This window comes from Lynx canadensis, chromosome B1 (assembly GCF_007474595.2).
Source record: "Lynx canadensis isolate LIC74 chromosome B1, mLynCan4.pri.v2, whole genome shotgun sequence".
NCBI lineage: Eukaryota > Metazoa > Chordata > Mammalia > Carnivora > Felidae > Lynx > Lynx canadensis.
The window spans coordinates 96061198-96074657 of NC_044306.2; the positions used below are offsets into that span (position 1 = coordinate 96061198).

The 13460-nt window shown below is 39.5% G+C and overlaps 1 protein-coding gene across 6 annotated transcripts in view; it reads right to left on the reverse strand.

The window, feature by feature from the left end:
• Positions 1–13460, reverse strand: part of CB1H4orf33 (chromosome B1 C4orf33 homolog) — a 131860-nt gene that overhangs the window by 33838 nt on the left and 84562 nt on the right. For 2 of the 6 annotated variants that reach the window (XR_003968350.1, XM_030313079.1), the window contains exon 8: positions 1774–1822. The exons of the other annotated variants lie outside the window; for them this stretch is intronic. Coding sequence is in view for 1 of the 2 variants with exons in the window: in XM_030313079.1 (XP_030168939.1) it covers positions 1806–1822 (17 nt within the window). In the remaining variant the exon portion in view is untranslated. The remainder of the gene's footprint in view (positions 1–1773; positions 1823–13460) is intronic. 6 annotated transcript variants of the gene reach the window in all.

Genomic DNA, 13460 nt, shown 5'->3' on the forward strand with positions numbered 1-13460 from the left:
CATTCACAATTGCACCAAGAAGCATAAAATACCTAGGAATAAACCTAACCAACGATGTAAAAGATCTGTATGCTGAAAACTATAGAAAGCTTATGAAGGAAATTGAAGAAGATATAAAGAAATGGAAAGACATTCCTGCTCATGGATTGGAAGAATAAATATTGTCAAAATGTCAATACTACCCAAAGCTATCTACACATTCAATGCAATCCCAATCAAAATTGCACCAGCATTCTTCTCGAAGCTAGAACAAGCAATCCTAAAATTTGTACGGAACCACAAAAGACCCTGAATAGCCAAAGTAATTTTGAAGAAGAAGACCAAAGCAGGAGGCATCACAATCCCAGACTTTAGCCTCTACTACAAAGCTGTCATCATCAAGACAGCATGGTATTGGCACAAAAACAGACACATAGACCAATGGAATAGAATAAAGACTCCAAAATTGGACCCACAAATATATGGCCAACTAATCCTGACAACACAGGAAAGAATATCCAACGGAAAAAAGACAGTCTCTTTAACAAATGGTGCTGGGAGAACTGGACAGCAACATGCAGAAGATTGAAACTAGACCACTTTCTCACACCATTCACAAACATAAACTCAAAATGGATAAAGGACCTGAATGTGAGACAGGAAACCATCAAAACCCTAGAGGAGAAAGCAGGAAAAGACCTCTCTGACCTCAGCTGCAGCAATTTCTTACTTGACACATCCCCAAAGGCAAGGGAATTAAAAGCAAAAATGAATTACTGGGACCTTATGAAGATAAAAAGCTTCTGCACAGCAAAGGAAACAACCAACAAAACTAAAAGGCAACCAATGGAATGGGAAAAGATATTTGCAAATGACATGTGAGACAAAGGGCTAGTATCCAAAATCTCTAAAGAGCTCACCAAACTCCACACCCGGAAAACAAATAACCCAGTGAAGAAATGGGCAGAAAACATGAATAGACACTTCTCTAAAGAAGACATCCGGATGGCCAACAGGCACATGAAAAGATGCTCAACGTCACTCCTCATCAGGGAAATACAAATCAAAACCACACTCAGATATCACCTCACGCCAGTCAGAGTGGCCAAAATGAACAAATCAGGAAACTATGTGGAGAAACGGAAGAGGATGTGGAGAAACGGGAACCCTCTTACACTGTTGGTGGGAATGCAAACTGGTGCAGCCACTCTGGAAAACAGTGTGGAGGTTCCTCAAAAAATTAAAAATAGATCTACCCTATGACCCAGCAAAAGCACTGCTAGGAATTTACCCAAGGGATACAGGAGTACTGTTATATAGGGGCACTTGTACCCCAAAGTTTATAGCAGCACTCTCAACAATAGCCAAATTATGGAAACAGCCTAAATGTCCATCAACTGATGAATGGATAAAGAAATTGTGGTTTATATACACAATGGAGTACTACGTGGCAATGAGAAAGAATGAAATATGGCCCTTTGTAGCAACATGGATGGAACTGGAGAGTGAGCAAGGGCACATGGAAAACAACAAGCCTTATTAATGACCTACCCATAAACCATCCAAAGCAGTGATTCATTAAAAAAAAAAAAATAGCCTCATGCACATCAGCCCTACTCAAGCCCTTACACTTTCTTATTTTGCTTCTTTTTCCCATAACTTCAAAGAAGATAAAGGTTAAATACCAAGTATATAAGTATTCAAATTTCTGAAAACATTTAAACCTGCCTTTAAAAGACACAGTCATTTTAACACAAAGGTCAATTTGATTGAGTAGAAATTTGTAGTACTCACGGCAAATGCATCAGCACTGGAAAGCAGTAGGACTAGATGCTGTCCATGCCTAAGTGAATAAAGAGAATCATAATGATAAAGTTGAAATTAGGCTCCATAATTCAGGCATTTTCATGGGGCGCCTGAGTGGCTCAGTCGGTTGAGCGTCTGACTTCGGCTCAGGTCATGATCTCACAGCTCGTGGGTTTGAGCCCCACGTCCGGCTCTGTGCTGACAGCTCGGAGCCTGGAGCTGCTTCAGATTCTGTGTCTCCCTTTCTCTCTGCCCCTCCCCTGCTCATGCTCTGTCTCTCCCTGTCTCTCAAAAATGAATAAACGTTAAAAAAAATTTTTAAAAATAATAATAATTCAGGCATTTTCAAATTAAAATGGCATCCAATTTTCATTGTTATCTAATCTTATTCTTTATTTTCCAGTAGCTCATTCTCAGAAAACTGCAGGCTACTTAACTGATTGAAGTTACAAGTAAGTGATGATGGGGACACAGAGTACTTGCATTTACAAAGTTAAAAGGAAGAGGTTTGGGTTTTCCACTTGTGTAGATTATATAAATCTCTTCAACTTATAAAAAACCTACTAAACACTGTCCATAAATCTAAACTTCATCTAAATTTTCAGCTCTATTTCTATTAACAGCGGAAGTTAATTGCTAGATAAAAAGAACATCAATTTCAGGATGAGGTGTTTGGATTCATGTTAATAATGTTCAGCACACTGTACATGATATGCTAAAGTACTCCACTCACAAAATAGTCAGAGATGGCAATGTAACAGCATCTACCCAACCCAGTCAATTTATTGCCCTTCACATAAGAGATAGGTGTATTTCAGCCAACTACATACTTGCCCAATGTTATATTTGATAAGTTCAGAAGCTAAACTTGCCTCATCAAATATCTTAAGGAATGAATATCTTGAAAAGATGGCAATGTAACAGCATCTACCCAACCCAGTCAATTTATTGCCCTTCACATAAGAGATAGGTGTATTTCAGCCAACTACATACTTGCCCAATGTTATATTTGATAAGTTCAGAAGCTAAACTTGCCTCATCAAATATCTTAAGGAATGAATATCTTGAAAGTATCTCTTAAGGATTCAGATTCCCCCTGTTCCCCCCCAAAAGAATACAGGTTCCCAGTCATGATATTTTTAAAATTAAAAATTAAGATTATATTAGTAGTGTTCAAAGTTAGTAACATAAGCTAATTAAATTGCAGAATTTTAAATTTTGATTTCTTTAAAATTAATTACTAACATACTTAATTCATTTTTAATAATGGGCAAAAAATGTCACTCAATTTAACCCTGTTTGACCCCAAATTTTAAATTTCTTACAATGATGTATACTATTACGTATTTTATTTTCTGTATATTATGATGTTTTGACATCTTAAAAAAAAAAACAAAACATTTCTGTTTGGAGAGAGATTGCCACTCCCTGGGCTAGCCAATTCTTAGAGATAGCTAAGGGCCCAGCTGGGAACATGTCTTTGATATGCACACTAATCCAAAGGTATACGTCCTCTATCTGGCCATACAACTCAGGAGGAAATGTTCCTATACCTTAATCATCCCAGGGCCAGGTACAAGGCAACTAGGGACCACTCTTAGAGCTTAGAGCTCACCAAAAGTATTCAAACTAATCAAACCTAAACTGTTTTCCTTGTTCTGCCTTGCCTTTCTCTCAGAAACTCCAATAAAGGCAGTGACTTGGGTGCTCTCCTACCTCTTGCCCTTTCAGCCTCCCAATCCATGCTAGTGTTTTCCCATGTAGCCCTTCATGGCATGCATGGTATGCCTCCTGTTTCTAGGACCTATGCATATAATAAACTTAGTTTTCCTGAGAATCTCCTGTGTCTCCTCTTGTGGCCACAGTTGACTGACCATCACAGAAAAGAACATAGAACATGATGTTTCATTTGTTTTCCTGTTTTCTACAGGCAGAATTACTGATGATTGTCCATATATATCTATTCTCCCCTGCTACCTTTTTATAATAGATATCACTAGGTTTACCTAACCTGTGATTTCCTGGCAAGCAGAGAAATTTCCCAGCACTCCCTGAACGTAGATATAGCCTAGGTGGCTAGGTTTTTGGCCAAACTTAACACATAGATAAGAAATAAACTTTATTTTTGTTAATCTAAAAGGCAGAACTAGGACCAACATCTAGCAAATGTATAGAAGTGAGTTTCAATTAAATATAGAAATTTATTTTCTAATATTGGCACTCTTTAGAAACTACTGCACTTCCAACACTAGATCTGCTTTTCCTTCTTTTTATTATCATTATGTTTTGTTTTGAGAGAGAGAAAGAACATGCACACACGAGTGGAGAAGGGACAGAGGGAGAGGCAGAGAGAGAAGCTTAAGCAGGCTCCATGCCCAGTGTGGATCCCCACACCGAGCTCAATCTCACAACCTTGAGATCATGATCTGAGTTGAAATCAAGAGTCAGACACTCAACTGACTGAGCCACCCAGGTGCCCCATAGATGTGCTTCTCAAAGGTTGGATAATGTCCTCCACCAACAAATGGAAGGAGAGATTTCTGAATTGAATAAAAGTACTGAATAGATGACCTTCAAAGTTTCTTCCAGGCTAATATCCTGCAATTCCATATTAGGTAGGAAAAGGAAAGTTGGGAGGAGGATGAGAAAATGGGAGGCAAGATAAAAAAGGTCTAGAGGGGGGCGCCTGGGTGGCTCAGTTGGTTGAGTGTCCAACTTCGGCTCAGGTCATGATCTCACGGTTCGTGGGTTTGAGCCCCGCATCAGGCTCTGTGCTGACAGCTCAGAGCCTGGAGCCTGCTTCAGATTCTGTGTCTCCCTCTCTCTCTGCCCCTCCCCCACTCATGCTCTGTCTCCGTCTCAAAAATAAATAAACATTAAAAAATTAAAAAAAAAAAAAAAAGGTCTGGAGGGCACCTGAGTTGCTCAGTTAAGCATCTGACCTTGGCTCAGGTCATGATCTCATGGGTCATGGGTTCAAGCCCTGTGTCGGGCTCTGTGCTAACAGCTCAGATTCTATATCTCCCTCTCTCTCTGCCCTCCCTCGCTCACGCTCTCTCTTTTTCTTTCTTTCCTTCTGTCTCTCTCTCTGTCTCTCTCTCAAATAAAAATAAAACATTAAAATTTGCAATTTATAACCAAGGAATAGGTTACTGGGAAATACATCTGAATAATTAGAAAAAAATTATTTTAATTATCATTTTTAAATTTTTTTTTTCAACGTTTATTTATTTTTGGGACAGAGAGAGACAGAGCATGAACGGGGGAGGGGCAGAGAGAGGGAGACACAGAATCAGAAACAGGCTCCAGGCTCTGAGCCATCAGCCCAGAGCCTGACGCGGGGCTCGAACTCCCGGACCGCGAGATCGTGACCTGGCTGAAGTCGGACGCTTAACCGACTGCGCCACCCAGGCGCCCCTTAATTATCATTTTTATATAACACCAAGTTTCACAGGTCTCCCCCCTCCCCAAAAAACAGGATAACCATAACATCTTTCAAACAAATATGTTTGAAAATCTAGAGAGCAAGCTCCAGATTCAGAGTATAGATATAAAATCATATCTCATGGTCTGAAATTCATTTGACTGGAATTGAAAATTCCTTTCATTCATCATTTTTGGTAGCAGTTTTAGACTGCTTGATTGATTCATGTTACAATCATGAAGTAACTTACTAAATTTACAACATGATGTCTCTTGACTTTTGCCATACTTATATTTACATCTCCCCTAGATTCTGTTACTTTATAAACATCTTAGTTAATGGTTCTCTCCAATTTATTAATAAGTTAATTAAAGCAAATAACATAATTTACTATATCATGCCATCTTTGCACTATCTCTACTGCCTAACACAATGCCATTGTTATAAGTGGCCCTCAGAAATACTTTTATTCAATGATCATTTATTGAGGCCCTACTCTATACCTGCCAATGCTCAGGCCACTGGAGATGATACAGCGCTATGGTTAAGAGTGCAGGCTTCTAAGATGAATGAATCTAGGTTTGAATCCCTGCTCTGTCACTTAGTCTATCTCAGTTTCTTTCCTTCTTTTTTTAATTTTTTTTTTACATTTATTTATTTTTGATAGAGAGAGACAGAGCACAAGTCGGGGAGGGCAGAGAGAGAAGGAGACACAGAATGCAAAGCAGGCTCCAGGATCTGAGCTGTCAGCACAGAGCCCGACCCGGGGCCCAAACTCACAAACTGCGAGATCATGACCTGAGGCGAAGTCAGACGCTCAACCAACTGAGCCACCCAGACGCCCCTATCTCAGTTTCTTATACCTCAGTTTCCTCACCTGTAAAATGGGCAAAATAATAATACCTTCTTCCCAGGTGAAAACTGAATAAGGTAATATATGTAATGTGATTAGCATTGTCTAGCATATGGTAAATCCTCAATAAATGCTATTTATAAGTCAATCACATAGCATATATAAAATAATGTCAATAATATAACCATTCATATTATAATCCATGTACTATAATTCATTGGATAAAAGTTCCATGAAGAAAGGATATTTGCCTATTTTAAATAAATTAATCAGTAATCAACACATTTTTTTACATTAAAATGATTTAATTTTCTTTGTTATGGACATTTGTTTCAAGAATTAGAAACTACATGGAAGAATGCTCTATTAAGATTAAATAAAGTATGACTTCTAACATATCAAGATAATATAATTCCTTCCAGGATTCTGTCTTATAAAGGTAAGGTCTGTTATATAGTCAATAACTACTTAAAGTAAAAATCAACAATACAAGAAACAACAGGTGTTGTTGAGGATATGGAGAAAAAGGAACCCTCTTGCACTGTTGGAGAGAATGTAAACTGGTGCAGCCAGTCTGGAAAACAGTATAGAGCTTCCTCAAGAAGTTAAAAATAGAACTGGGTGGCTAAGCTGGTTGAGGTCTGACTCTTGATTTTGGCTCAGGTCAAGATCCCAGGGTCATGGGAACAAGCCCCACAAAGGGCTCTGCACTGAATATGGAGCCTGCTTAAGATTCTCTCTCTCTCTCTCTCTCCCTCTCTCTCTCTCTCACTCTCTCTCTCTCTCTCTCTCCCTGCCCCTCACCCTTGCTGATACTCTCTCTCTCTCTAAAATAAAAAAATAAAAAATAAATAGAACTACCCTACACAATCCAATCACACTACTGGGTTTTTACCCAAAGAATACAAAAGCACTGGGGTGCCTGACTATGGCTCAGTTGATTGAGCATCCGACTTCAGCTCAGGTCATGATCTCTCTGTCCGTGGGTTCGAGCCCCATGTCAGATTCTGGGCTGACAGCTTGGAGCCTGGAGCCTGCTTCTGATTCTGTGTCTCCCCTCTCTCTGCCCCTCCCCTGCTTGTACTCTGTCTCTCTCAAAAATAAACATTAAAAAAATTAAAAGAAAAAAAGAATACAAAAACACCAATTTAAAGGGATACATGCCCCCCTATGCTTATTGCAACATTATTTACAATAGCCAAATTATGGAAGCAGTCCAAATGTCCACTGATTGATGAGTGGATAAAGTGGTGTATGTGTGTGTGTGTGTGTGTGTGTATAATTCAATATTACTCAGCCATAAAAAAGAATGAAATCATTTGTAAGAATAAAATCCTTGCCATTTGGATGGAGCTAGAGAGTATTATGCTAAGTGAACTAAGTCAGTCAGAGAAAGACAATATCATATGATTTCTTTCATGTGGAATTTAAGAAAACAAAACAAATGAGCAAAAGGGAAAAAGAAGACAGAGAGAGAGAAACAAGCCAAGAATCAGACTCTTAATTACACAAACTGATGATCACCAGAGGGGAGATGGGGTGACGGAATGGATGGAATAGGTGACGGGGATTAAGGAGTGTACTTGTCATGATGAGCACTAAGTGATGTATGGAATTGCTGAATGGCTATATTAAACACCTAAAGCTAATATAACACTATGTTAACTAACTGGAATTAAAATACTTTTAAAAAAACTACTTACAGTAAAATTCCTACCTCTCTACAGAATCTAAATAATAAAATCTTTAAAGTGACAATAAATTGGTGAGTTCATTAAACATGCCTGTTAGATACTCAGAGACATCTTTAACACATAAGAACTTGGAAAACCCAAAATGATAAACTCCTGATTTTCTTATTAATCTTGGGACAGTATAAGACAAATGCTTTTAACAGAAGAAATTAAAATATTAGTAATTCCAATCTTATCTCCCTACAACATATTTTAGTTGTCCTTGGTGTATGGCAAATGGTTTATGCACATTTGTTTTCCATTGAGTATACTAGAAAATTTGTGAAAATTCAGGGTTGCAGATAGAAAAGAAGAAAGAAAAATGAAAAACTTAAATAACCCACAAGGATTTATATTTAAGAATTATATAATGACTGTACTGGAGATGTGGAAATACAATGGACACCAGTCATTTCTATCACATTTTCTTTCTCCTTTTTTTCAAAAGCCTTATAGCCTTTGAAGAACTGCTCCTTACCTTTAAACTTTGTGATTCAGACAGGGCTGCCAACTACAATATCACAGCCTCTTTACATACTAAAGTGGGAAGAAGAAATCTGTTTCCTTTATAGTGGCTAAATTAGGATTACTGCAAATTTCAATTGCCTGAGTCATCTCCCTCACCACCACCTCATAAGAGAAGCCTCTACAGGGGACAGGGGCCAACATGGCAGAGAAGTAGGGGGGATCCATAGTTCCCACGTCTCTCAAACAAAGAGGTGTAGAAGCCAAATGACTTTGAACACCAGAGCCTGGGAGGAAAAGAGACTGAATCTACTAGGAAGAAAACGGGAAAGCTGGAAAAAAAGATAGGTGGGTAACTGAACTGGGGGAGATTAAAAAAAAAGGCCACGTGGGCATGGAGGAGGAGGACCCCCTTCTGCAGAGAGACAAAGGGAAGAGAAAGAGCGGCTAGGGAAGTGCAGGACCGTATCTGGACAGGAGAAAGACCTCAGATTGAGACTGAGAGGAATACGATCTCTAACTGTGGGACTTTCTTTGGACGGGGGATGGCTCCTTGTTCCGCACCTGGGGAGGAGGAAAGCCAGGCCTGGGTGTGGTGGTAGGTCAGAGGTTCAGTCCGCAGTTGGAGAAAGTGGTTCCCTCCCTGGAGGGCTGCGGGATAGTACAGAACCTGCCTGTGTCCGCCATCCCCAGGCGCAGTGGCTGGGCAGAGGGCGATGTCTGCAGGAGGAAAACAACGCTGTTTCCCTGGAGTGCTGCGGGAAAAGACAAAGGCGGCCTGCATCCACCACCCCAGGGGCTCTTGGGGAGGGTGGCAGCTCAGTCCATAGTAGGAGAAGGCGGTCCTCCCTGAAGTGCAGTGGCACAGACAAAGCCAGCCAGGACCACATATCAGGCCTCACTGAGAGGTGCTTCCCCAGCGCCAGAGCACACGGAGCAGGATTTTGAATCCTAGCCAAGCGTAGGGTCGGGGGATTGGCAGAGTGAGAGGGACCATCCCGTCTATGCCCACTGCAGTGAGGACGACTCAAACTGAGGTCACCTTGTCTAGCTCTGTGGAAAAGAAACTGGGGAATCACCATTCCACCCCACCACCACCGCCAAGGCGGAGCGTCAGGGATCACTCCCAGGGCCCATTGTGGAGGTAGGCTCAGATTACACCAAACCACACCCCCTTGTACTGGGTAACTGTATATCCACCAAAGCAGCACAGACCCTGCGGATAGCTATTACCTACAAGCGATGCAGCATTGCCTGGATTAACTCTAGGTCAATTCTGGATATATAGATATATTCTCCTCCCCACCCCCAATTCTCCTCCTTATCTCTTCCCTCTCCTAGGCTGGTTACTCTGGTTATTGGTCTGTCAAAACAGACATATTTAATCCATTTTCTTGATACATGTTCTACACCACCTTCGATACACTCCTTTCTCTCTCTCTCTGAAATAATCAAGCCATATATTTTCTCTGGGTAACTTTATCTTCATTTTTTTTTCCCTGCCTCCTTCTTTATTTTCCTTTCTCTCTCCCTCTGGATTAAGACTTTTAGTCTCTCTGCTGAACCAATGTTTATTTTTTCTTCCCACCCCCCTTCCCCGCTCCTGTCATTTCTCTCTTTGTATGTGCTCTTCCATCAGCACCACCTCCACCCTCTTCTTTACTTGTGGTCGGTGTTTTGGGGTTTTTTGTTTTTAGTCTTTAGGTTTTTGTTTTTGTTTATTTGTTTGTGTGTTTGCGTGTTTTTGTCTCCTGTTTGTCTATCTGTTTTCCTTTACAGGGCTACTCCAAGGAACGTATCAAAGCACATGTGGTGTAGGGCCCAAAATATTACTATGAGTAGGGTAATAAAATAACCAAGGTCACACCAACAGAGAGCAAGTAACAATCCCTGAAAAAACACCTCCTGAAGGGCCAGACCTGGGACAGTGTATGACCCTCCTTTAATATAGCAGTGCTTGAAGGTACAGAGCATACAACAAGCTTTTAAAACACATAAGGACAGAAAACTAGCCAAAATGACCAAATGGAAGAATTCTCCTCAAAAGAAATTCCAGGAAGTAGCGACAGGTAACGAATTGATCAAAAATGATTTAAGTGATATAATGGAACAAGAATTTAGAATAATAGTCATAAAATTAATCGCTGGGCTGGAAAAAAGCATAGAGGACAACAGAGTCTATTGCTACAGAGACAAAGGGACTAAAAAATAGTCATGATGAATTTAAAAATGCTATAAATGAGGTGCAAAATAAAATGGAGGTGGCCACAGCACGGACTGAAGAGGCAAAGGAGAGAATAGATGATTTATATGATAAAATTATGGAAAAAGAGGAAGCTGAGAAAAAGAGAGATAAAAAAATCCAGGAGTACGAGGGGAGAATTACAGAACAAAGTGAGGCAACCAAATGGAACAATATCCGTATAATAGGAATTCCAGAAGAGGAAGAAAGAGAGAAAGGGGCTGAAGGTGTACTTGAAGAAATCATAGCTGAGAACTTCCCTGATCTGGGGAAGGAAAAGGCATTGAAATCCAAGAGGCACAGAGATCTCCCTAGAGGCATAACTTGAATCGATCTTCTGCATGATATATCATAGTCAAACTGGCAAGATACAAGGATAAAGAGAAAATTCTGAAAGCAGCCAGGGATAAACAGGTCTTAACATACAAAGGTAGACACATAAGGATAGTAGCAGACCTATCTACTGAAACTTGGCAGGCCAGAAAGGAATGGCAGGAAATCTTCAATGTGATGAACAGAAAAAGTATGCAGCTCAGAATCCTTTACCCAACAAGTCTGTCATTTAGAATAGAAGGAGAGACAAAGGTTTTCCCAAACAAACAAAAACTGAAGGAATTCATCACCATTAAACCAGCCCTACAAGAGATCCTAAGGGGGACTCTGTGAGTGAAATGTTGCAAGGACCACAAAGTACCAGAGACACTACTATAAGCAAGAAACCTATAGATATCACAATAAGTGTAAACCCATATCTTTCAATAATAACACTGAATGTAAATGGACTAAATGCTCCAACCAAAAGACAAAGGGTATCAGAATGGATAAAAAAACAAGACCCATCTATATGCTGTCGACAAAGACTCATTTTAGACCTGAGGACATCTTCAGATTGAAAGTGAGGGGATGGAGAACTATCTATCATGCTACTGGAAGTCAAAAGAAAGCTGGAGTAGCCATACTTATATCAGACAAACTGAACTTTAAATTAAAGGCTGTAACAAGAGATGAAGAAGGGCATTATATAATAATTACAGGGTCTATCCAGCAAGAAGAGTTAACAATTATAAATGTCTACACACTGAATTCAGGAGCCCCAAAGTATATAAAACAAGTACTCAAAAACATAAGCATCATTATTGATAAGAATATGGTAATTTCAGTACACTTTAATACCCTACTTACAGCAATGGATACAACATCTAGACACAGGATCAATAAAGACAAGGGCCCTGAATGATACATTGGATCAGATGGACTGGACAGATATAGTTAGAACTCTGCATCCCAAAGCAACAGAATATACTTTCTTCTCAAGTGCACATGGAACATTCTCCAAGATAGGTCACATAATGGGTCACAAAACAGCCCTTCGTAAGTATACAAGAATTGAAATCACACCATGCACACTTTAAGACCACAATGCTATGAAACTTGAAATCAACCACAGGAAAAAGTCTGGAAAACCTCCAAAAGCATGGAGGTTAAAGAACACCCTACTAAAGAATGAATGGCTCAACCAGGCAATTAGAAAAGAAATTTAAAAATATATGGAAACAAACGAAAATGAAAATACAACAATCCAAATGCTTTGGGATGCAGTGAAGGCAGTCCTGAGAGGAAAATACATTGCAATCCAGGCCTATCTCCAGAAACAAGAAAAATCCCAAATACAAAATCTAACCACACACATAAAGGAAATAGAAGCAGAACAGCAAAGACAGGCTAAGCCCGGAGAAGAAGGAAAATAATAAAGATCAGAACAGAAATAAACAATATAGATTCTAAAAAAACTGTAGAGCAGATCAATGAAACCAAGAGTTGTTTTTTTGAAAAAATAAACAAAATTGATTAACCTCTAGCCAGGCTTCTCAAAAAGAAAAGGGAGATGACCCAAATAGATAAAATCATGAATGAAAATGGAATTATTACAACCAATCCCTCAGAAATACAAGCAATTATCAGGGAATACTATGAAAAATTATATGCCAACAAACTGGACAACCTGGAAGAAATGGACAAAATCCTAAGTACCCCCACACTTCCAAAACTCAAACAGGAGGAAATAGAAAGCTTGAATAGACCCATAACCAGAGAAGAAATTGAATCAGTTATCAAAAATCTCCTAACAAATAAGAGTCCAGGACCAGATGGCTTCCCTGGGGAATTCTACCAGACATTTAAAGCAGAGATAATAACTATCCTTCTCAAGCTGTTCCAAGAAATAGAAAGGGAAGGAAAACTTCCAGACTCATTCTATGAAGCCAGTATTACTTTGATTCCCAAACCAGACAGAGACCCAGCAAAAAAAAAAAAAAGAGAGAACTACAGGCCAATATCCCTGATGAATATGGATGCAAAAGTTCACAATAAGATACTAGCAAATCGAATTCAACAGCATATAAAAATAATTATACACCATGATCAAGTGGGATTCATTCCTGGGCTGTAGGGCTGGTTGAACATTCGCAAATCAATCAACGTGATACATCACATTAATAAAAGAAAAGAAAAGAACCATATGATCCTGTCAATCGATGCAGAAAAAGCATTTGACAAAATTCAGCATCTTTCTTAATAAAAACCCTCGAGAAAGTCGGGATAGAAGGAACACACTTAAACATCATAAAAGCCATTTATGAAAAGCCCACAGCTCATATCATCTTCAATGGGGAAAAACTGAGAGTTTTCCCCCTAAGGATCAGGAACAAAACAGGGATGTCCACTCTCACCGCTGTTGTTAAACATAGTGTTGGAAGTTCTAGCTTCAGCAATCAGACAATAAAGGAAGTTCTAGCTTCAGCAATCAGACAACAAAAGGAAATCAAAGGCATCAAAACTGGCAAAGATGATGTCAAGCTTTCACTTTTTGCAGATGACATATTATACATGGAAAACCCAATAGACTCCACCAAAAGTCTGCTAGAACTGATACATGAATTCAGCAAAGTTGCAGGATAC